The sequence below is a fragment of the Amphiura filiformis genome, chromosome 11 (assembly GCF_039555335.1).
Source record: "Amphiura filiformis chromosome 11, Afil_fr2py, whole genome shotgun sequence".
In the NCBI taxonomy this organism is placed as follows: domain Eukaryota; kingdom Metazoa; phylum Echinodermata; class Ophiuroidea; order Amphilepidida; family Amphiuridae; genus Amphiura; species Amphiura filiformis.
Genome location: NC_092638.1, coordinates 12,064,749 through 12,088,751, shown reverse-complemented (window position 1 = coordinate 12,088,751; position 24,003 = coordinate 12,064,749). Strand labels below are relative to the sequence as shown.

General features: G+C 34.4%; 2 protein-coding genes across 2 annotated transcripts in view; one reads left to right on the top strand and one right to left on the bottom strand.

The window, feature by feature from the left end:
• The first annotated feature begins 869 nt into the window (after positions 1–869).
• LOC140164365 (endoplasmic reticulum chaperone BiP-like) lies at positions 870–18,097 on the top strand. Its single transcript, XM_072187642.1, is given in 11 exon segments — positions 870–1,036; positions 2,327–2,447; positions 2,840–3,071; positions 4,661–4,765; positions 7,182–7,324; positions 9,369–9,523; positions 10,647–10,882; positions 12,619–12,856; positions 13,531–13,698; positions 14,058–14,398; positions 14,401–18,097. Coding segments are annotated over 10 exon segments (1,911 nt in total). The 5' UTR covers positions 870–1,036; positions 2,327–2,331; the 3' UTR covers positions 14,578–18,097.
• LOC140164366 (acyl carrier protein, mitochondrial-like) overlaps positions 17,823–24,003 on the bottom strand; it is a 26,655-nt gene continuing 20,474 nt past the window's right edge. The window contains exons 3-5 of the mRNA XM_072187643.1: positions 23,446–23,542; positions 22,324–22,455; positions 17,823–20,341 (exon numbers count right to left, since the gene is read on the bottom strand). Coding sequence (XP_072043744.1) covers positions 22,364–22,455; positions 23,446–23,542 — 189 coding nt within the window. The 3' untranslated portion in view covers positions 17,823–20,341; positions 22,324–22,363. The remainder of the gene's footprint in view (positions 20,342–22,323; positions 22,456–23,445; positions 23,543–24,003) is intronic.

The following is a 24,003-nucleotide window of genomic DNA, read 5'->3' as shown; positions in this document are numbered from 1 at the left end:
TCATAGCGAGCGTGTAGAAGAATTAAAATATCACAGATATACTTTTATAGGTGCTGCGGTTCTTGAGTTACGTTGTAAAGAAGGCTGAAACAACAACACTTTTGTAAAACGTACATAACTCATTAGCAACAATAAATTAAGCAAGTTTGCAGAGTATACGATTTGTAGAATGAATTTTTGCAAAACATCAAGATGTTAATTTTCAATAAGATATTGATCTATATAATGAAAATCGATTTTTAGGTTGCTTCGACCAATAATATACCTCGTCTACCCTAAAATGCACGCCTAATGTAATCGTTCATTTCTTCGCAACCAGTCAACTGAATCAAATAAAATTTTCGTATGTAGTGCACAACAAACTAAGTTATGCGCTACATTTTAAATTTTGTGATTCTGATGTCGATATCTCGACTTACGATCAAGTATATTCGCTCGGTAATTTTTTATGGGACACCCTGTATAGCTATATATATATGTTACACACTACATTGGCTGACTACGTTTTGTGATCGTATGTTTTTGCTCACTATAGGCCCTATATTGTGCACTACGATTTTGAAACGTTTTTAATGGTGTTGTCACAACGTTTGGGAAATTTCAAGTCGATCAACGAGTGCTGAACAAATAAACTCTAAACTCTGATATTATTTTTTCAATATTTTCAAAAATTAATACTTTCACAAAAAAAACCATATATTTGTTTTCAGTACCGGTAGCGTAACTTGACGTACCGTAATCTTTTATTAAAGGGAAATTAATATTAATGGGATACGGTTAGCATTATCGAAGTATTGTGAACTGAATTATGATCATTGTGAACGAGTCTATACCGACCTGCATGACGTCAGCGGTTGGATATAGCTCGGATTCATTATTTGGGAATTCCCTGCCAGTCATCGGGTATCAGGGCATGTTGACATTGCTTCTGCAGTCTGCTTGTGTATTATGTTTGTGCCAGAAAAAGATACAAATTCAGGTCAAATTGCTGTCTCAATACTCTGACTCGAAGTTAATAGAGCAGACTGCATTAAAGGTAAGGAAATATTACTCCAAAAGCTATCATTATGTTTCTTAAGTTACCATTTAGTAGCTTTTAATTATAGTGCTTGTGTATCGTGTATAAAATACAGTAAGGCTACAGCTACATTGTATTTTGATGTGGTAGCCGTATAAATGCCATTAGCTAATGCGGCTAAACGCAAACCCTATAGTTTTTAAACAATTTTCCAAATAGTTTAAACATGGCACGATGTCAGAAAAATAGTATTGTCAAAATCCATCGACAGTATGAAATTGATCTCGAGACCATAAAATGTAGATCGCCTATATGAATGCATATGGCTGATCGAACTCTGACATTTAAAAGGACGTGCTGTATGCGGTATTGGTGTCTACACGACGTGAAACAATTTCATGTAGTAAATCAGAGTAAACTTATAGCATGCCGGAGCTGTATAGGAAACGCATTCTTTCTACAAAAATAGCACAACGCAAGTCATGAATTAGGTTCCTAACATTTTTCATTTGCTGCCTTGGTCATGTTTTCGCAATTATCTATTATTGTTAGATTATTGTTACATGTATCATAACAGCCTGAAAAATAAAATGATATTATTTAATTTTTAAGGCAAGTTAATGTTGATGTTATTATTAGTTTATAGTTTCTATTTTCCAGACGAAAACAGGGTTATTATTATTATTATTATTATTATTATTATTATTATTATTATTATTATTATTATTATTATTATTATTATTATTATTATTTTTATTATTATTAGTGTTATTATTATTATAAATATTATTATTATTATTATTACTATTAATTATTATTAGGCCAAGTAAAAATAAAAATATGTTTCTCATACGGTTTTTGAAAATTAGGAGGATGAGGGGCTTTTTATTTTCTATTTTTATTGGAAAACGACACTAAATACCTGTATTTGGCACCATATTTTGGGCATTCGACATACAGATTAATATCTGACAAAAAGGAGGAGGCCCTTTTTATTTTATTGTATTGAGAGGTAGGCCCCTCTAGTGATCACAAAACTCTTCTTAAATGATGTATTATGCATTTACAAAGCTGTAAAATAAGTTTCAACTTCTGAAACATCTTTTTCAACAAGTTATAACTGAAAGTTTACAAAATAAAAGAAATTTGAAAAATCTTCAAAAAGGAGGAGGGCGCGGACGAGAAACATGTATTTTTTTTACTCGGCCTTATTATTATTATTATTATTATTATTATTATTATTATTATTATTATTATTATTATTATTATTATTATTATTATTCATTCGTTCATTCTGTTTTATTTCAGCAATCATGACTACTGTGTATCTGTGGCCCATGCTTATAGTATTGGCATTAGTGGCGTTGTGCTTAGGTGAAGAAGATGTCGGTACAGTTATTGGTATTGACTTGGGCACCACATATTCATGGTAGGTATCAATTTAACTTCAAACTTGATTCAATTCTTACTCCAATTTACATGCATCGTGAACTGCAATCGAAAAGACGCTAGTCCGAATAGCGGTAAATGATTAAAGTATTATTCAGATTTCCTTTTACAAATTAAGCGTACTGCTAGCCGTCCAGCGTGTATTATTTTGCACATGGTCCAATACACACGCTTGACGTCGCGCACGTATACGCGATGGTTAATTTGTAAAAGGAAATCTGAATAATACTTTACAATGATAACAACCAAACTTTTTAAGTCTGTACAGAAATTCTTACCGTTTTATATAATGAACATTAAGAAAGGAATAAATTTTTAACCTTTTAATGCCCAAATTTATTGTTTTATAATATCATCTGCTTCACGTTTTAGCGTCGGAATTTACAAGAATGGCAGAGTTGAGATCATAGCCAATGATCAAGGGAATCGGATCACGCCGTCATATGTTGCTTTCAAAGAAACCGGGGAACGCTTGATAGGTGATGGTGCGAAGAATCAGGTCATAAGAAATCCAGCAAACACGATCTTCGATGTCAAACGCCTTATTGGACGCACATGGGACGATCAGTCTCTCCAGAATGATATCAAGTATTTTCCTTTTAAGGTAAATTTTGTATGGAGTTCCAGCATATGTGTGTCGTTAGGTGCTTCATATGGGAGTATGCTAACTTCTTTACAAATTGTTTCAGTAGTCCTATCATGCCTAACCTAATTTGCATACTAAGGACTTCGCAATTAAATTATTATTATCTTCAAACTCGATCCAGACGCGTAGTAAACTTGTTATGCTTTGTTAATCTTCACTTACAAGCATAATTCAGAATTTAATATATCAGGACAATATTTTACCTTGCTCAATTTAACATATGAAACTGTTATTGTTAAAATAGCGTTAGTTTCGGCTCATGTAAAATAATTTTACAGAAATTTACGGATTGTAGGGACATGTGTGCATTTTATTCAACATTTAATGCAATGTTTGTATGCGTTTTTCAATTTTTATGATTAACATTTTTTTAAATAATACTGTTTAACTTGATGTCAGTAAATCAGCTGTGTACTTTCATCGAGTTGTAAAAAAAATGATAATTCAATTAAATAGATTGATATTCTAAATGAAAACCTACAATCAAGGAAAAATGAAAAAAATAGTTGGCACACTTGCACTAAACAATGGAAATGCGTGCCCTAGGCCTATTAAAATTGGGGGAGGCGAGTGAAACATGCATGCAATTATGTGAAGTACAGACTCCCCCCAATATCTCACCCTTCCCCACTCCCCATCTTTCAATGTTGGAGGGTCTCACGGACCTGTTGACAACATGGCTTGGTCCAACATTGAATTGGGGGGAGCGGGGTAGAGATATACCAAAAGACAGGCAAAGTGTGCCAACCTTTTTTTCCTGGATTGTAGCTTCCAATTTGTTTTTCTAATTATTACATTTTACAGAGACTGTAATTTCATTAAATTGTAGGCAGCTGTGTGCATTTTATGCAATTTGGCAAAGTTTGCATTCGTTTTTGCATTCTGGTTTACATTGTTTAAACATAATACCATAAACTTAATGACATTAGTGAACCTGGTTGTACTTCATGGAGCTGTGGGTAATTAAAATTAATGTCAAGTCAATTAAATAAAGTTCAAACCAATCTCTTTCTGATTAACATTTTACATGTATAAAAAATGTTCATATACGGGGAAAAAACTTGACAGCAGAAAAAGATAAAAAGAGGAAGAAGTGGAAAAATTGTACGATATAAATCGCCAGATTAGGTCACTCCCGTTTTAGTGATTGCTCCTGTTTACTCAGATCAGCTAGCGGGGGCCCGCTAGGAGCGCACCCGCTAGTATTTTATACAAACGATAATGCATACATCAACGATGTTCCTAGCCTCTGGTCCATGAACGAGGAGCAGTGCGGGTCCTTTTAACATCTCCTACATTAGCCCTATCACTTTTATATTTTCCCCTTATTTAATTTTCGTTTTTGCTCGGGGCCCCTGAACACTCGGGGCCCATGGACTTCGCCACCCTGTCCACCCGCATGCTACGCCCCTGCTTTTATATCATTTTGTTGTTATTCCTATGTCTGTGTATTTTTTTTAATCAACTTTGTAGCAATTTAGCCTCCGTGCTATTAACATTATTTCAGTAAACCTGAAATGAATGACGACTCTGCATTGTTTTTTCAGGTAGTGGAAGAACACAATAAGCCACACATTGAAGTGAATGTCGGTGATAAACTGAAGCGATTTGCTCCAGAGGAGGTTAGCTCAATGGTCCTAATGAAAATGAAGGTATTTAAAATGAATAAATTTGAATATTTATAACACTATCTTACATACCCATACATATGTGCCCTTATCATAAAACTAACCCTTTACCTCTAATGCTAATCATAAATAATACAGAAGCATTTGGTTCCATACATGACCAGGGGACATACGTTTTTATGGTAATACACATGTAGAAAATAAGTTATGAATGCAATAAGGTCGCATTTGCATAGTGTGAGTAATAATATACCACTACGACCTTATTACATCAACGAACTAAGCCAAAAAAGAAACTTATAATTTTTCACGAGGTCATATCTTTAAATCCTGTACATCAAAATGAACCAAAATTACACACAGGATTAATTCAATACTCTACTCTAAACACATGTCAGTAGCCAAGCAGTTGTCCAACTGACACAATAGCAAAATGCACTGACATGGAACAGGTTCCTGGACCACATTCACTGTCTAATAATTGGTACCAATCACAAGAAATCTGTGAGATGTAATCATGTAAACAAGGTCCTTGCACAGATGATAATTCCCAAAGAGTAAGAGGAATAGTGTGGAACAAGGTCTGTTTATTAAAGAAAGTGCGTGAAACGCAGAAAACAGCACCGTTTTTTCATCTATTCAACGATTCTCACAGATTTCTTGTGCTGGGTGCCATTATTATTGAGCTGTGAATGTGGTCCAGGAAGCTGTTCCATGCCAGTGCATTTTGCTGTTGTGTCAGTTGGACAACTGCTTAATAACTGTCATGTGTTTAGAGTAGAGTATTGAGGCAATCTTGTGTGTAATTTTGGTTAATTTTGATGGACAGAATTTTAAAATATGACCTTGTGAAAACGTATAAGTTTCTCTTTTGGCTTAGTGTATAATCATTCAAATTGGCAAATACCAAACATAAAAACAAGATACAATAACATAACCAAACAAAAAATAACCTTATAACTTGATACAAAATCCATGTAAATATACAAATAATCTTAAGTATTTGATAGTTTTTAACAATATGTCAAGGTGTTCGAAGTACATTAGCTGCAAAAAATATATTTACTTACATGGACATTTAACAACATTATAATCTTTAGCACCCATAATGGTTTGAAACAAATCATGATCAGAAAAGTGTGTAATATTGAAAATATTAGATATATCAGATTATCTCGACATTTTGGATGTAAAGTTTACACCTCATAACAAAATGAAACTTATTCTCAATTTCATTTAAATAACATGGGTGAGAGCGTGGTGCAATGATTAGGGTACTTGCCTTTAGTACATGAGGTCCCGGGTTCAATTCCCGGCGGTGGCGATTTGCTGGGATATTGACTTGGAAAAAAAAAGTTTGAAATTAATTGGGAAGATCTGTAGATTAAGTTCAGACTTCCGCTCTCCCCATGGTTCATTGAGTAAATGAATCATGAAAGTTACCCGTCCTTCGGAGGGGACGTTAAGCCGTCGGTCCCGTGTGCAGAGAGCCATACCTATACATATATCTTGCAGCCAGTTTCGAAAAGAGTAGAGTGTTAACCCCTGACTGTTCCCAACCCGCCCGGTGTTCAAATGGACCCCAATGGAAATAAGCTTCAATAGAATCTTTCTTGGGTTATCCAGGGTTGTCAAAAAAACCCGAACAAATCAAATCAAATCAACAGAATTTAGATTTCCTATTTTCTGGTGTTGTTTTAGGAATTGGATATCTACCCTTTTTCAATCAATAATTGATGGGCACTAATCCATAGTTTACAAAATACAGATCTTGCTCATGCTCAAAAGTTAATTTAAATTTACAATATGTTCGTAATTTTGAATTATATTCAGTAATACAAGAATACCAATCATTATTATAAACCTCATATAACTTTGTTCTGACTATATCAGTAAGAGTCGTTTTACAAAGAATACCGTAGTAGGTTTATCCCATACATCCTTTTGGTCAAGTAAATCACAGATTGTCCTAATACCATTATAAGACATTTGATATGGTAACCCATAGATGACAGTTGTCGAAGTTCCTGCACTGAATTGGACAGATGCTTCATTTAAGCAAAACATATTATCATTTTGTCAATTATAAAGTTCAAGGGATAGCCCAAGCTACTGTACCAAATTCAAATCATTCAGGATATTGTATTTCAATATATCTCTACTGGACAAAGCGCGATATCGTTCAATGTCATGAAGAATATAAAAGAAAAAGTTGCTATAGAACCGTAATAAATTTCAAGAACAATTTTTAAAATTAAATACACACAAAAAATGAAAGGTTGCTCACAAAGCATTTATTAGCTACATGTATTAGTAATAAAACTTTCGTTGCCGGTGAAAAAGAGCTAAAAGGGTAGGACAATTTTACAAAATTATAACAAGTTTGGCATATGTAAAATCTAACAAAATAATATGTTTATTTAACTATGCTTGTTCACAGGATACAGCAGAAAGTTACTTGGGGAAGAAAGTGACACACGCTGTCGTTACTGTCCCTGCATATTTCAACGATGCCCAACGTAGAGCGACCAAAGATGCCGGCACTATTGCTGGTCTCACGGTCATGAGAATTATCAATGAACCGTAAGATATTAATTTTAAAACTTATTAATTTGCTCTTCTAATTAAAAATTCACTTTGTTAAAATCTTGCTCTTATAATTATTGTTTTAATTAACTTAACCAATGCAGTATCGCTATTAGGTCATATTCGTTCTTTTTTTAAGAAGATAAAGCTACTTCCTAACATTTATGGGTATACTTTTAAAATCTTTATTGTACGTATATTAAGGCATAACATTACAGAAATGTTTTTTTAAAAGACCAGATTATGATTAACATTTCAACTGGACTCGCATTCCAGGGGCCGTTCAAATTCCGTTTCAGCCTAAATTTCTTTTCTTCCCTTTTTATTAAATATAATGTTATGACTTTTATATCGTATTGGTAAAATTATGAAGAATAAAACCTGACCGATATAAGGGACCGTTCATAAATACTTTGGTGGGGGACTGGGCAAAGTGTGGGGGACACAAAAGTTTTGAGTTGCACAAAGGGGGGACCAAAAAGTTTTGGTTACTAAAGGAGGGGGTCAAAAAGTTTTAAACAAGAAAATACCAAAAGAACAAGAGCATACAATTTTTTTGCGCGCTACGCGCGCATATGTACCAATAAAGCCTCTTTTTACCCCGATTATGGCAAAAAATAGTGTAAAATACATTTTTTGCTCATTACCGATATCCCATAAAAGCCTTTTTAGAATATCAAAGACTTTACATGTATTCTACAGTCGCTACAAAAAAGGGTATATGTATGTATCCCACTGATAATACCGGGTCAAAATGATGCAACCATTTTTTTTTTGTCTTTGCCACGAAATTTATATTTTGCCCCCCTGACCAAGAAAGCTGGCTACGCCCCTGATAAACAAGTCTTACGTATTAAAAATCTTGAGTATGTGTCCGGATGTTGCTCTCAATTTTCAGTGGCATAAAGACAGGGCGGGGCAGGTGGGGGCATGTGCCCTGGGAGCCACTTTTAGGGGGCGCTGAATTTGCCAATTTAGCATCGATTCTGCGCCCCTCTAAGCGATGAAAGTCAAAATTTTTCAAGCGCTTCGCGCGAATATCATGACAAAGTCATTTGAAAGAACAATTTAAGACCGATATTCAACTTTATTATAAATTATATGCTCCGCGCGCAATAATTATTTCAACAAGCGTGATCGACACCTATCCTTAGCCCTGTGCGCCACAAGCCCTAGCTACGCCATTGTTTTCCCTTTCTTGTGTAACTTTTATTTATTTAATTATTGGTTATAAGAATTATTGGTTATAAAAATTAGAATGCATAAATTGAAATTAAACTTCATACAAGTCACAGCATGTGAAAAACACCTTAAATTTTCATGTTTTTAGGAAACAGGCTATTATAAATAAATGTATGAACAAACATGTAGGCCTATAATTTGCACAAATGGAGTAGCCCCCCTCCCCAGCCTGTTTTTAACCTCTTGGAAAGGGGGGGGGGCAAAAAGTTTTGTATGTCGAAAGAGGGGGTCAAAAAGTTTTAGGTTCTCTGGAGGGGGTCAAAAAGTTTGACTCAAAAATTTCCAAGTGCCCAGCCCCCCCACCAAAGTATTTATGAACGGTCCCTAATCTGCCAGAAAAAAATGTGAAAATTGTCCAAACATAATAATGTGCATCATAAATTAATATTAATATTGAATATCACAGAGTTATAACGAGTAGTACAAATAACTTTTATCGCTATTAGAAATTAAATTGTAAAACTGAGCCAGATTATGATTAACATTTTAACTGGACTCGCATTCCTGGGGCCGTTCAAATTCCTTTTCAGCCTAAATTTCTTTTCTACCCTTTTTATTAAATATAATGTTATGACTTTTATATCGTATTGGTAAAATTATGAAGAATAAAACATGACCGATATAATCTGCCAGAAAGAATATGAAAATTGTCCAAACATAATAATGTGCAACATAAATTAATATTAATATTGAATATCACAGAGTTATAACGAGTAGTACAAATAACTATTATCGCTATTAGAAATTAAATTGTAAAACTGAGCCGAGTTCATTTTTCTTCTTTCATATTTATCTACAGAACAGCTGCTGCGATAGCCTACGGACTAGACAAACAAGATGAAGTGAAAAATATTTTAATTTTTGATCTTGGCGGGGGAACATTTGATGTATCTCTTATGACAATCAATAACGGAATCTTTAAAGTGCGAGCAATTGATGGCGACACTCACTTAGGTAAGGCACCTTTATTACTTTTCAAGCGCCCTCTTAATAGGCTAATGGACAAAAACGAAATGGAGGAAGGGAAAAAAGAGAATGGACAACAGAATTGAACGAAAGAAACAAATGAAATATACATAATGTACATGATAAAACTTAGATGACCCTGCTACATTAGTTTTACAGAACTGTTTCGTAACTCCTCAGAAACTTTATGCAGAATGGGGTTCAATACCAACCAGGAAAATATGTGCATGCATCAATGATTATAAAAGATATAATACACTGATGTATATAGATAAAAAACGATTAACAGCATTAGAAATTAAATGAAGCAACAGAAAATAATCAAAATAAGGTCTTTAGAAAACGTGCTAAATAAATATGAAGAAGATATTGGGAGACAATTTGAAAGAAACTCGATTGCGTTTATAGAATGGTCTTAAGATGGATTTTTCTAGGGTTCGGGGCAAGAGTATCGTAACTCTTAAATTGACATTTTGAGAAAAACACATTATTATAACTCCATGGAGATAAGATTTTGTGGTGCAATATGCAAAAGACCTTCTACAGAGCAAATGCAAACTCTATACGGACATGATGGAGCTCCATGGAGTTAAGATGTTGTGGCTCTGACACATTCAGCAACCTGGTATTTCAATTTTTTATTGTGTGAACATATCATGACGGAGTTAAGATTTTGTGGCTGTCAAATGGACGGCGTTGCTAGATACATTTTCACACCAAAATCACATTTTTGCCGAAATTGAAGATAATTGTTGCCCTGAGCCCTGGTTAATTACATTCACGTGAATTTTGGATGTGCAATTTTTCACTAAACAAATACCCAAATTTCACCCAAATTTGCCATAATTGGGCGCTTTTAGAGGCTCTTTTGAAATGTAACCAATTGGGCGCATGGTGTCCACTAAAAACCCCACAAATCGATATACTGAAATCGCTAAAAAGGTGCCCCAAAACCGTGTCAAATTCCATACCTTCAACCAAGAAGACCCCCCCCACATTCATTTCGCTCAGTGTTGTGTTGTTTAAAATGCAAATACAAACCTTGTTTTGTGAAATCAGGATACCATGGATAAGTTTACAATAGATTTGCTATATATTTTTTCATAATCAGGTGGTGAGGATTTTGACCATCGCATAATGGACTACTTCATCAAACTTTTTAAAACAAAAACCGGACATGATATAAGAAAGGATAACCGTGCAATACAGCGACTAAGACATGAAGTTGAGAAAGCCAAGCGAGTTGTAAGCTACCAACTACAAGCTAGGATAGAACTCGACTATCTGTACGGCGGAGATGACTTCTCAGAAACACTCACTAGAGCAAAGTTTGAAGACTTGAATATGGTAAGGTTCTATTATTAAATTTGACATAAAAGTAGAGACTTAATATATTATTTTTATAATAATGATACAGAGGCGGTGGCGGTATAGTCCTGGTAATACTGCGCACAAAATATCATGATTAACATTTTTTAAACATAATACCGTGATAACTTAATATCAGAAAACTACGTCTGTACTTTCAGCATATTTTTATTATCATTAATTAATTTCGTGCAATTTTAGGCACCTGTGTGCATTTTTGCAGATTTTGTATTCATTTTTGCATTCTGATTAATAACATTGTTTAAACATAATACTGTAAACTTAATGACATTAGCGAACCTGGTGTGTACTTTCATGAAGTTGCTGGTAATTAAAATAATGACAAATCAATTAAATGAATTATACATTTACCCTTCTAAACAAGTTAAAGCAATTAGTTCTCTGATTAACATTTTATAAAACATGCCGTTAACCAAACATGTTTGAACCAGGCGTACGTGTACTTTCAATAAAGGGATTGACATTTCATATGAAACCTACCATGAACCTAGTACGTCAAAATTTGGAAAAATTGTAAATAAAAATATTATTTAGGTTTTAAAATATAAGTTGAGGTGTGCCACAAGGGTGTAAATTTTTGGACCCCTAGAATTAATATTATACATAACGATATAAATACATCGAAGCATATGGAAAGGTTTCTTATAAACCATCATGCGCACAGTTTCCACCTCGATACACCTGAGCACACATTTTCGTCCAAGAGCTCTTAAGCAAGCAGTGAATTGTCTCCGCACAGTCTTTGATTACACTACACGGTTGAGTGCATAGCAATGTAAGAGCTGTGGAGCTTCTTGCTGAAAATGGGCCTCTGATTGGTTTTTTGGTCATCCAATCAAAATGTAAAATTTATATCAAACGAAAGTTTCTTACTAATCCTTTTATTCTGAGCCAAAGGAAAACCTTTGTTACTAGGGTTTGAATTTTTTACTACTAATGCACTATCATAGGCCAAAGAAACTGTCGGTTATTACTTTTGCTATTGTTTTATTAGTTGGTTATGATAATGATTACTTATTTTCTTATTTTGCATAGTAATTAACATGTTTTAGAAAGGTATATGTTTTCTATGTTTGCCACCTTGATGATGGATGAGTATTTTAAATCACGATGGTCAGTCAACGTTGGTTCTCATGACTTAATTACCTGGCATAGGTATGAAATCCTTTAAAGAATTAGGAATTCTTTAAGTGATTATGAACAACCACCATCTTTGCCATCGCCCTGATTATATTGATCACGTTGATATCGAGAACGATTCTGTACATTACACGTATTATGATGTTGAAAAATGCAACATTTCTGAAAGCATTATTTTTGACAAATGTGGTTATTCTTGACCAAAGAAAAATAATTTTGAAAAGAGAGAACTTTGGGTGGGTAGCAAAACGATTCTTCTCTTCACGGGTTTTGAAATTTTTCTAATTAACGAAATGTCATCTGCAAGGTTTTGTATTTCTTTTTTCCTTTTTTTTTTTTTTTTTTTTTTTTGGGGGGGTTACTTTTTTTAACCCTTTATCATATTAGATAAAAATCAAAAGTAAAGAACTACCTAAAGACTTTATTATAATCAGTGAATTTGTCATCGATATGATTCCTGAAAACCCAACTGTTATTATTTTTGTTCAGCAGAAAGTTTAACAGACATTTTTCACAATTAAAATATTGTATAAATCTTGTATTATCTTTTTCAGGATTTGTTCCGCTTAACTTTGAAACCTCTTGAACAAGTAATGAAAGATTCTGGTATTGCAAAAGAAGACATTGAAGAAATTGTGTTAGTTGGTGGATCAACCAGAATTCCAAAAATACAACAACTTGTTAAAAACTTTTTCAATGGCAAAGAACCATCCAAAGGTATCAACCCGGATGAAGCTGTTGCTTATGGTGCTGCTGTACAAGGAGGGATCCTAAGTGGCGAAGATAAATTTGGTAAGTTTGCTCAATAAGTATAGTAATGATTTTTAATTGTGCTTATATATGATGAGTATTGTTAAAAGATCAGAAAGTATTCTTGTCGCACAAAATGTTGTTTGATTTTTCCGAACAACGTCCCATAAATGTACGAGTGGATATTCATACGTAGTGGTAGATAAATGAATTAAAGTTTTAACTTCAACACTACACTATTTTTTCACTCACCTGGAACGTTTTCACTAGTCCGACTAGCGTCTTCAGCAGATGGTGATGCTGTGATGATATCCCGATCGTAGACAAGATATCATCACAGCATCACCATCTGCTGAAGACGCTAGTCGGACTAGTGAAAACGTTCCAGGTGAGCGAAAAATAGTGTAGTGTTGAAGTTAAAACTTTAATTCAACGTCCCATAAATGGTTTAAACATTTATCATTTGCAATGAAAATGAAAGATGTGTTGTACCACATGGCACTATATTACGAAACTACTACTTTTTGACTTGTTTACTTTTTTTTAATTTTTGGAACACATCATAAATGCAATCGATTATGCAGTCAAAGATTTATAAACATTCATTATTTAGAACGTTTGAAAATATTCATGATAGTGATGAATAAGGCGTTAATTTCTACTAAGCGATTCACAAACCATTTAATTAAAATGTATTTTGTTTTGTTAATTCGTAGCATTGTTAGTTCTTCAAGATGTCACCCCACTGACGTTGGGCATTTCTATGCATGGTGACGTTATGGCCCCAGTCATCACTCGTAACACAGAAATACCCTGCAAAAATATATCCACATTTACAACGATCAAAGATGGCCAAACTGAAGTTCTCTTTCCAGTATTCGAAGGTAATATAAGTGATTTAATTTGCAGAAATTTATATTGAGTTAACTTCGTCTGGCTTGTGCTCATATCTTCCTATTGCTTTCTCCTTCTTTTGTCTTGGACATGTTTGATCTGGAGACAAATGCACGAATACAGTAACGAAAATAATTTTAAATTGTCCGGAAAAAGTATAGATATCAAAAAAGATTGCTGATTTGTAATGCTAATGCACCACGCCAAGCCTAAACAGCCTCTGCGCAATTCAATAATAATTTGAAGGGAAAGTCCAAATACTTCCCTTTTTCGTACAAATTTTAGCGTATTGCAATTCTAATATTACCAAGTTTTTTTTATTATTATTTTCTTATACACATACTTATAGGCGAGCGTCCAATGACGACTGAAAACCACAATTTAGGCAACTTTACGTTACGTGGAGTCCCACCAGCCCCAGCAGGAGCACCACAACTGGATGTCTCTTTTGAAATTGATGCCAATGGTATCGTAAAGGTTGCAGCTGTTGACAAAGCCTCAGGAAATACCGCTGGAATCACCATAACAAGCGAGCAAAGTAGTCTTACTGTGGAAGAGATTGAGCGCATGATAAATGACGCGGAAAAATTTGCTGAGGACGACCAGAAGGTGAAGCATCGCGTGCTCGCCAAGAATGAACTAGAGAAGTTTGCGTATTCGATAAAAACACAAGTCGAAGAGGAGAAAATAACGGTGGAAGAATTTCAAAATCAGATCGTAAGAAGGTTAACAAAGCTGCGACAAAGGAAATTGAATGGATATTAGAACATCCCGATGAGCTGAGAGAAGTATATGAGGAACGTCATCTAGAACTGAAAGAACTTGTCTTGCCTATCCTTAGTAACTATATGCGCAAAGAAGAACTTTAACACGAGGGGATGGATCTATAGTTTGTTTGTTATCAAATTAATGTGTTTTATACTTTTCTTATTTATTATAAATCTTGAAAAACATGAAAAAAATATTGAAGTTGTAAAATGTGTCTTTAACAAAGAAATAAGTGGCAATAAGCAGATTTTATTCCGACATTGTTAATGAAATAAAACATTTAGAAATGGAAACTCATTTTGCTCATTTCAATATTCTGGGATCTAAATTCCAGTTAACCAAGCGAACTTCATAAACATTCATTGTGGTCCAAAAACAATGTTAACCAATTTAATTTAATCGGGCATTTAATATCTCAAAGTATGAAAATAAAATGGAGTAGAAACTTTATATCGTCAGCCTGCTACGATAATAGCCATTCTTTGTAATTTTGAGGACGAGAAAAAATATGGTTCAAGCATGCATTTAAATATATTTATTCAGATCACAACGATTCTCCTAAATTTAGTTTGCGATAATCAAAATTGATTTTCCTATATTCACCTTCGTGCCTATTCCACACGCAGTCAACGTGATTTTAGCAAGATGAGTTTGTGCGAATTCAATGATTCGACAAAATTGCACCTATGATGACAAATGATATTATTTATGTTTATGCTCGAACAAACTTAATTTTGACCGTTCGACTTAAGAACTGTCGCCACATTTTTAATTTAAATCTTTTTATTCAGTATTTGTTTTACCAAATCCTATTCAGAATATGCAACAACAATTTGACTGTTCAACTTTGAAAAAATAACATTTGAAAGTGGGTAATGTTGTTTTCGGACCACACCGTAGTTTGTATTACATGTATAAATTTAAAGACTTGCAAAGAAATTTGACCAGTTTTCTGTATGCCCTTCTTTGTAATTTAACGCGTCATATTAATGTAATGAACATTATTTAAGCGTCGGGATTTTCTCATCAGGGACATTTGTAAAATAAAATATAGTTGGAGCTTGGGAGCTTTAGGCATCCTATCTCATATCTGTGAAATGCATAGGTTGTCGAACCCAGGCGGCGGATGACATGATCGAGCCGGCAACTTGTGAAACCGCACGGCCGTATGGCATTTTCCAATATAGTCGGTTAGTTTTGTGGGGTTCATTATCGAATCCCAATGGTTTTAGCTTGTATTTATATTATTTATCAACATAGGCCTATTTGTTTGTGATATTTCAAGCGTTTTAAAATTACAAAATAATCCCATTCAATTACACGGTTGACGATGAAAATTTACTGAATTTAGAGAATGCAATGCGGCCACCACCTGGTCGAACCGACGATCTTGAGAATATGCCTATATGATCAGTAGAGACTAGAGAGGTGACCGTATTTGCCGGAACGGGTTAGGGCTTCCGGCAATACTACGGTCATCTATACAAGACCAGAACTGACACAGCATTACTAATTGGTGCAATATTTTAAGATTTTTGACAAATATGGTTCTAGATTTGTATTACAAAACGGTGAAATGGGATGTGTTAATTCTGACCCAACTACACTCCTCAAAAGAATTACAGGATCAGATGAATATATAATCATTTTTGAAAACATAGGACATGATGGTAATATTAATTATTATAATCCATAATTGTGCTTCATCTTTTATTACATTACTTGTTCTCTAAGATGTAGACAAAATTCACTCATTACAAATATCCGCTATCACCCACATCTTGTGGGGAGGGGGAAAAGCAGGGCTAAAATTCCTATTTTCGAAGCCATTTTTCAAACGTCACCTAGGTCAAGGTCAAGTCACATATTGAGATGGGTTGAGATGTACATGATGTGTGTTTCGGTCTATATGTCACATTAGTTGGTATAGGATGCCCTCAATGTATCCCCGGGGTGGGGAAAGTCATTAATGTAACCGCACAAAAGATGATCTCCTGGACCCCTCCTCACATATCTGAGAGTAGGGGTCATAATTGAGCTCCCGTAATAGTGCAACGTAATGCATACTTATACTTAAACTTAAACATACTTATGAGACCATTTTTGCACCATAGTGTACATAAGGACAGGTGATTGCACTGACAAAATTTAATTGATACAACTCTTTCACTTCTTTCACCTTTTTGATACCCCCTCGTATATACTGCGCCAATAAAATATCCTTACACTTGGAAAAATAATCACAATTCCCAAACTGAACAATATTTGGGGTAAATTTGTTTTTTAATAGATGCACTAGCTAATCCTGCACATTATGACACCACATTGAATCCAACGTGACTTCAAGAAGCAAAGTTACAAGCATTTGATTGGACGAAGGTCCAGTTTTGAAAGTGACAAACTGGCCTATTCAAACTCCACAGATTAGACATCTGGTTTGAGTGGTGAAAACTGAAACAAAAGAACTGACATATAAAACGAAAGTTATGAAAAGTACAGAAAAGTAAAAACTGAAATAAAAACTTCTTTAAATAACGCTTCATTGAAGAAACTGTGTTGTCTCTTTGTTTCGCTTGTTGGAATCATTTTGCGCCTTGTATAGGCCAGTTTGTCACTTTTAAAACAGGACCTTCGTCTATTCAATTGCTTGTAACTTTACTTCTTGAGGTCACATTGGATTCAATGTGATTTCATGTGCAGGATTAGATAGTGCATCTATTAAAAAAACAAATTTAACCCAATATTGTCCAGTTATAAAATTGTGATTATTTTTCCAAGTGTAAGGATTCTTTATTGGCGCAGTATAGAATACTCTATATAATGTTCTGTACCATTTAATGATCACGATTAATACCCCTACCCTCAGAGAAACGAGGAGGGTGCCGGTTGGTCATCTTTTGTACGGTTACATTAATGACTTTCCCCACCCCGGGGATACATTGAGGGCATCTTATAACCACAAATAGGATGTATATACCCAAACAAACATCACATACACAAACCCACCCCAATATATGACTTGACGTTGACCGTGGTGACGTTTGAAAAATGGCTTCAAGATCGAAATTTTGACCTCCCATTTTCTTCCATCCCCTGACGATGTGGGTGATGGCGGATATTGGTAATGAGTGAATTTTGTCTGCAGCTTAGGGAACAAGTGATGTAATGAAAGATCAAGCACAATTATAATAAGAACTATTGTTAGTCTGGGTTCATTATAAATTTAATTGGTGTTCGCGTAGAAGTTGGGCTTTCTGCGAAAAAAATTGCAACCTCTATTAGTTGCAATTTAAGTCTCACATGCAAAAACTAAAAAAAACAAAACATATTACAAAACACAAGTATATATTTTCGTTTGGGAAAAGTAACATCATTTATTATTTTCAAAAGTTCTATTTTATCATCCATGCAATAAAATACACTCAGTAGTTTGCAATACATAGATCTGTTTCAAATAAAATATCATCTAGTGGTCCTAAAATTGGTGAACTTATTTGACCCTGGTGTGACGTGTGTAGATTCAGTAGCTCAATATTATTTATAATATGTGGTAACTAAGCTGGGTCCATGATGCACTGCACTCCTAATCAGGGCTCATAGTCAAATACATTACAAGGCTATTTTTAAAGGAACTTCTTCCCCCGGGCTTCTTCCACACATTTATGTAGAGTACCTTTGGCCTTTTACCAAATACCAAATATTTCCTTTGCTTATGCTTTTAAGTTGGGGGACAACTGTCCTATGCCCGATTTGAGCCCTGCTATGCTCCAAATCCCTCACATATGCAATATTTTCAAAACATGTGATGTGTTTGACCACTCACGATATATGCCTATTATTTACCAAAGTGACCTGTGATTAACCTGAATAATATTAATGTGAAGCAATTCAGTAACTATATTCAGTAACTAATCAAGCACATTTTTCGACCATATCATTTTCTGCTTCAAAACTTTTTCAAGCCCTTCAGAATCACTCCCATCTGGAAGCAATGGTCTTGTGCTTGTCTGCACAATAATCACTGTAAACTGACGGGTACTCAATCATATTGACACAGGTCAAATGTACATGTATGACCAAAATTAGTTTGATTTTCGACTATTAATAATGGACCTAACAAACTAACTGTAGCACTTTTGAGGCATTTTATGCCTATCATTGCATTTTGTAATGTGGAAACTGACCACAAATTCTACAATCACATGGTAAATTTATTACACATTGTACACCTTTAATTTTTAGTAGAAAAGCTAAATGTAAACCAGGACATGCCTTAACATTTCCAAAGACATTGCAAAATCATTTATATCATGAGGAAGTACAATGTGCTTGCAATCTGAAGTTTAACAGCAATGATTGATCTTGCTCAGTCGGTGGTTTAGCAAAATCGTTACAGTAACATGGAAACTGGCATGAATATATTAGCAGGTATATTGATCATTTTTAAGACTGTCAAAGACATTAGACCAAAGAGAACGGACTGTTTTGCCATGCACCCGACAAACTTTAATTTGAAGTGTATGCTTGTTAACGTTGTGCGAAAAGTGTGTTGTGCTGATACTATGCACACAAGTCTTACTTAACGGCACGCTCAAGAGACAAATTATTATTTGATATTGAGCTTTATTTGATACTGGTCTCCATGTGTGATAAACCAATATTCTAAGTTGGCTCTCTTTGAGTCTATTGTCTTTGGCCGATAGAGACAAGAACCATACAGTCCATAATTGTGATACCAAATGTTAACAGCAACGTCAAAATAATACCTTATGAGTTATGATACTAAAATATGAAGATTCTTGAAACCAAACACACCATCTTGTTTTAGTTTTCAACAATCTTAATATTTATGTATATTTTCAAACCTGATACAGTTATTCAGTGATATACTCTATAATGATTGACACTATTGCTTCATATGAAACCATCTGCATTTCTGTAGAACTTTTTTTCGCTAATGTGTTTGAACATATTTTCAAAGAAAAAAGTCTTGGCTGGTTGCCAGAAATCCATGACAGCGAGCCATGATGTAAGGAGGTTATGAATAGCATGTTTGGGGCTCGAGCAAACTGACATATGAAAATATTGAGGTTATGAATAATTAAAGTACTACATCAACTGCTTGAAGCACACAAAATTACCTGCTAAGGTTGCTTGGAGCACAAAAAGGTTAACTGACTTTGTTTAACCTTGGCAGTTAAACTTATGGAGCTCAAGCAGCAATACGCACCTTTAGGGTTTCTCTACCAGATGTCGATTTGTACCTAAATTCCTTCCCCCAAGGTAACAGGCATATTGCATAACAATAGATACAGTTCAGAGGTTAATCCATCTACTTGGTTATGCAATATTACCTTTCGGGAAGGAAGGTACAAATCTGGTAGAGAAACCGTGAAGGTGCACATTGCAGTCAACATGTATCATTTGACCTCTGCATCCATCACAACAGAATTACGTGGTCACCACTTTATACATCAGAGATCTTGGGCTTAGTGAACGTTTTATTAATTTCCACAAGATGAAGTAGTCCATTGTGATGTATGTACTTGACTCAGCTCGGCTCATTATTGTGACAGAATAACTGTTATTTAAACAAATGACCTTATTTCTTAAGCTGCACAAAAATGTATTCAATATATTTACTATTAAAACTGAAAAAAATTGAAATGAGTCCACTAGGGCTGTGCATATTTTGCATAACTGCGTACATGAAGTAAATGTCAAGTTGGGGGCAAATGCACAAGGTCTTCAAAATCCTTGCGACTTACACTGATGTATCAGTATTCCTATCCACTTCTGCTAGCATATGTACATCAAGTATCCATTTTCATAGTTGCTTGCAAACAAACCTAAATTACAGTCAATCTGCAAATAAAAAGGGGAAAAATGTATTTGTTAGTAAAAATGTTTATATCAATATTTATCATCACATTAAATCTTCGCTTTCGTTTTTGAAATGGAACATAGCTTAATTTTAATCATTTAGTTAGAACAAACATAGAAGTCAAATTGTAATATCTGGCAAATATTTGGCCAAGTTTTGGAAATAAGAACAAAAACATGCATTTTAAGGTGTTTTCTGTATGCTGTGACAATAAAGCTCAAAAACTTTTACTGAGGCTAACTTCAGGTTATGCACTCTAATTTTCTAATATATCTTTTTTAAACAAATTGTAAGTCTTCGACCACAGAATTCTAGTTTGGATTGCGTAAATCAAAATGTGATGAAAGCAGCATGAACTATAGTTAGGGAGTGAGGGTCACTGTCATTCAACCATGGTGGAAACAGTACATACATCGGACTTCAATAGTGGTATGATTTAAATTAAATTCCGTATTCAACCTAATTATTAGCACCCCAGGCACTTATTAAAAAGATAAATTAGGGATTCAATCATGTTACACCATATAAATTGAACATTCGTTACAAGAATATTGACAATTTCTCTGTTGATATCAGCAATAAACATATCCAGGCATGACAAAATTTACGCGCTCATGCATAATGCATAAGCACACTTCCGATAACTTGCGTTCGCGAACATACACTACTGTATGGATTACCAATGGTTGGCTCTTGTACAACGGTATAGGTAGAGATGTTGAAATGAAAATGAAAATTGGAAAAATATACATGCAGAAACATTCAAAACTGGTTTATCGGAAGGAAGTCTGATTCAGACATAATCCAAGTAAGTCAGAAGGTGAATAATGAATTTATTTAGACATTTATTTAGTCAGTTGTCATTTCAAATATTTCCTATGGGGGTGCTAATTAGGAGAGGGTCTCCTTAGTTTGAATAGGTCTTGGGTTCAGCACACCTTTGTTTCAGATGGACATGGTGGAAACAGTACATACATCGGACTTCAATAGTGGTATGATTTAAATTAAATTCCGTATTCAACCTAATTATTAGCACCCCAGGCACTTATTAAAAAGATAAATTAGGGATTCAATCATGTTACACCATATAAATTGAACATTCGTTACAAGAATATTGACAATTTCTCTGTTGATATCAGCAATAAACATATCCAGGCATGACAAAATTTACGCGCTCATGCATAATGCATAAGCACACTTCCGATAACTTGCGTTCGCGAACATACACTACTGTATGGATTACCAATGGTTGGCTCTTGTACAACGGTATAGGTAGAGATGTTGAAATGAAAATGAAAATTGGAAAAATATACATGCAGAAACATTCAAAACTGGTTTATCGGAAGGGAAGTCTGATTCAGACATAATCCAAGTAAGTCAGAAGGTGAATAATGAATTTATTTAGACATTTATTTAGTCAGTTGTCATTTCAAATATTTCCTATGGGGGTGCTAATTAGGAGAGGGGTCTCCTTAGTTTGAATAGGTCTTGGGTTCAGCACACCTTTGTTTCAGATGGACATTTTATTGTGAAAGGACCTACTATGTCATTGTACAAGCAATACAATAAAAAAATTCCACATAGCCCCCAAATGAAAAGTATTTTATTATCTTTGTAATCACTCAAAAAGCATTTTGTGTGAATTTTACATCTGAACTAGAGGCTATTCAATTTTTATGGGCCTTTTTATTTTACATATGGGGGTGACGATTAGAAATGGAAGGCAATATTGAAAAACCCTCATTTTGGGCCAATTTGGAAAATGACAATAAAAAAAGAATAGCACTTAGTTTGGATGTAAAATTCACACACAATGCTACCTGAGTGAGTACAAACATAATTTAAAATACATTTCATTCCGGGGCTATTGTAAAAACAAAAAATGTCCTATACCTTAATGGTTATGGAACAAAGGTGAGCATTGGTATGGGATAGGATTAAAATATGAGTGTACCAGCCTTACCTCAAAACATACAAGTATATCACACAGCACAGGATTTAAGTTATTGAGTGGCCTCTGTAACATCTGCTATGTATTCTATCAGATCCTTTGGGGTCATAAGTTTCTCTGCATGGTTATCGGGGATTTCAAAACCTGCAAAACAGAAGTTAGTGTCATTTAATACATGTACATCTCCATATAATATGCATACAATTCAAAGATATACCACCCCTCGAAACAGAACTGACAATCATGTACTAACAGTGTTAGCATTGGAAATGTCTTTATTTTAGGAAAATCATTGCACAATACTGACAGCTTCGGTGAGATTTTGGCTCTTCATCTTTTGGATTTTCAGCTGCTCTGGGAGTATGCTCCTGGAGCATGAATAATCTGGAGTAATATTTTAATGCACAATACTCCAGGAGCAGTGTGCATTCAAAACATGCTCCTGGAGCATGTTGGACTTAGAATATCACTCCAGATTATTCAGCTTCATGCTGGAGCAGCTGCTCCTGGAGCATCTGCTCCTGGAGCATATATCGGGCAAAAATCGCACAGAAGCATACTGACAATCCAGTTGGCAGCTGTGCTTTCTATATGAAACCTTGAAAGCTTTCTGTAATTCTGTTGACTTTTTTAAAAGCATGTGTTCATCATATTTCGGGCAAAAATCGCACAGAAGCATACTGACAATCCAGTTGGCAGCTGTGCTTTCTATATGAAACCTTGAAAGCTTTCTGTAATTCTGTTGACTTTTTAAAAGCATGTGTTCATCAACATCCTTTTGGAAAATGACCCTCAATTCCTGAAAGATTGACCACTCTTGACCTTACAAGTAGTACTTAAAATGCCTCAGCCTCTGAATACTGACATTGTTTATGGTATGGTACTGCGTTAGCGGACCACAAGGTCATGGGGTTCATCCTGAAATCAAGCACTCTTAAGAGTAATTCTACGGCGAATTGGCATAAATAGCTTGGCACAAAAAATTTGATAGCTTGGCATAAAAAGTTCATGGTTTTTTGCATTATCAATGGGAAAACCACCAGGAAACCTCTTAGTTAAAACAGGAAATCAAAAAAATGTGCATGTTTGATTATGGTACTTGCTTTTCATACTCAAGTTTAAAAACAAACTTACCAAATTCATCTTCCATTTTCATAATAATCTCCACCTGGTCCAAACTATCCAACATTAGATCGTTCTTAAAATGTATGGTCAGATTTTCTGGATTTAGCTGTAAAAAAGAAAAAGAAAATAAATTCTTTGAATCAGAATCTTTTATTGATATTCACCTCACATTGGGTATATTCAATGTAAACAATATACATGTAAGTACACAACACAAATACATAAATCACAAGATAGTATAATTTACAGTTTACAATAATTGACTGCTATAATTGTAATACTAGCACACGTTTATGAAAGCAGTTCTGTATTATAATGAATGTAAAATAATACTAGACAAAAGTACAGTACCGGTACATTTAAATGTCATGAGACATCTGTGTAGCAAATGCACCATTTTAAACATACATGTATGGCCGTGTGTCTTGAAGTGGTAGTCCTTTGCGTTTCGTTAGTAAATTTCTAGGATGGCGCATCATTTTGTATTCAAACATTCATAACTTCCAAATTATAGATCCTTTCATAGCAAAAGTAAACATTTTCTGAATGGAAAAAGTCCAATCTTTC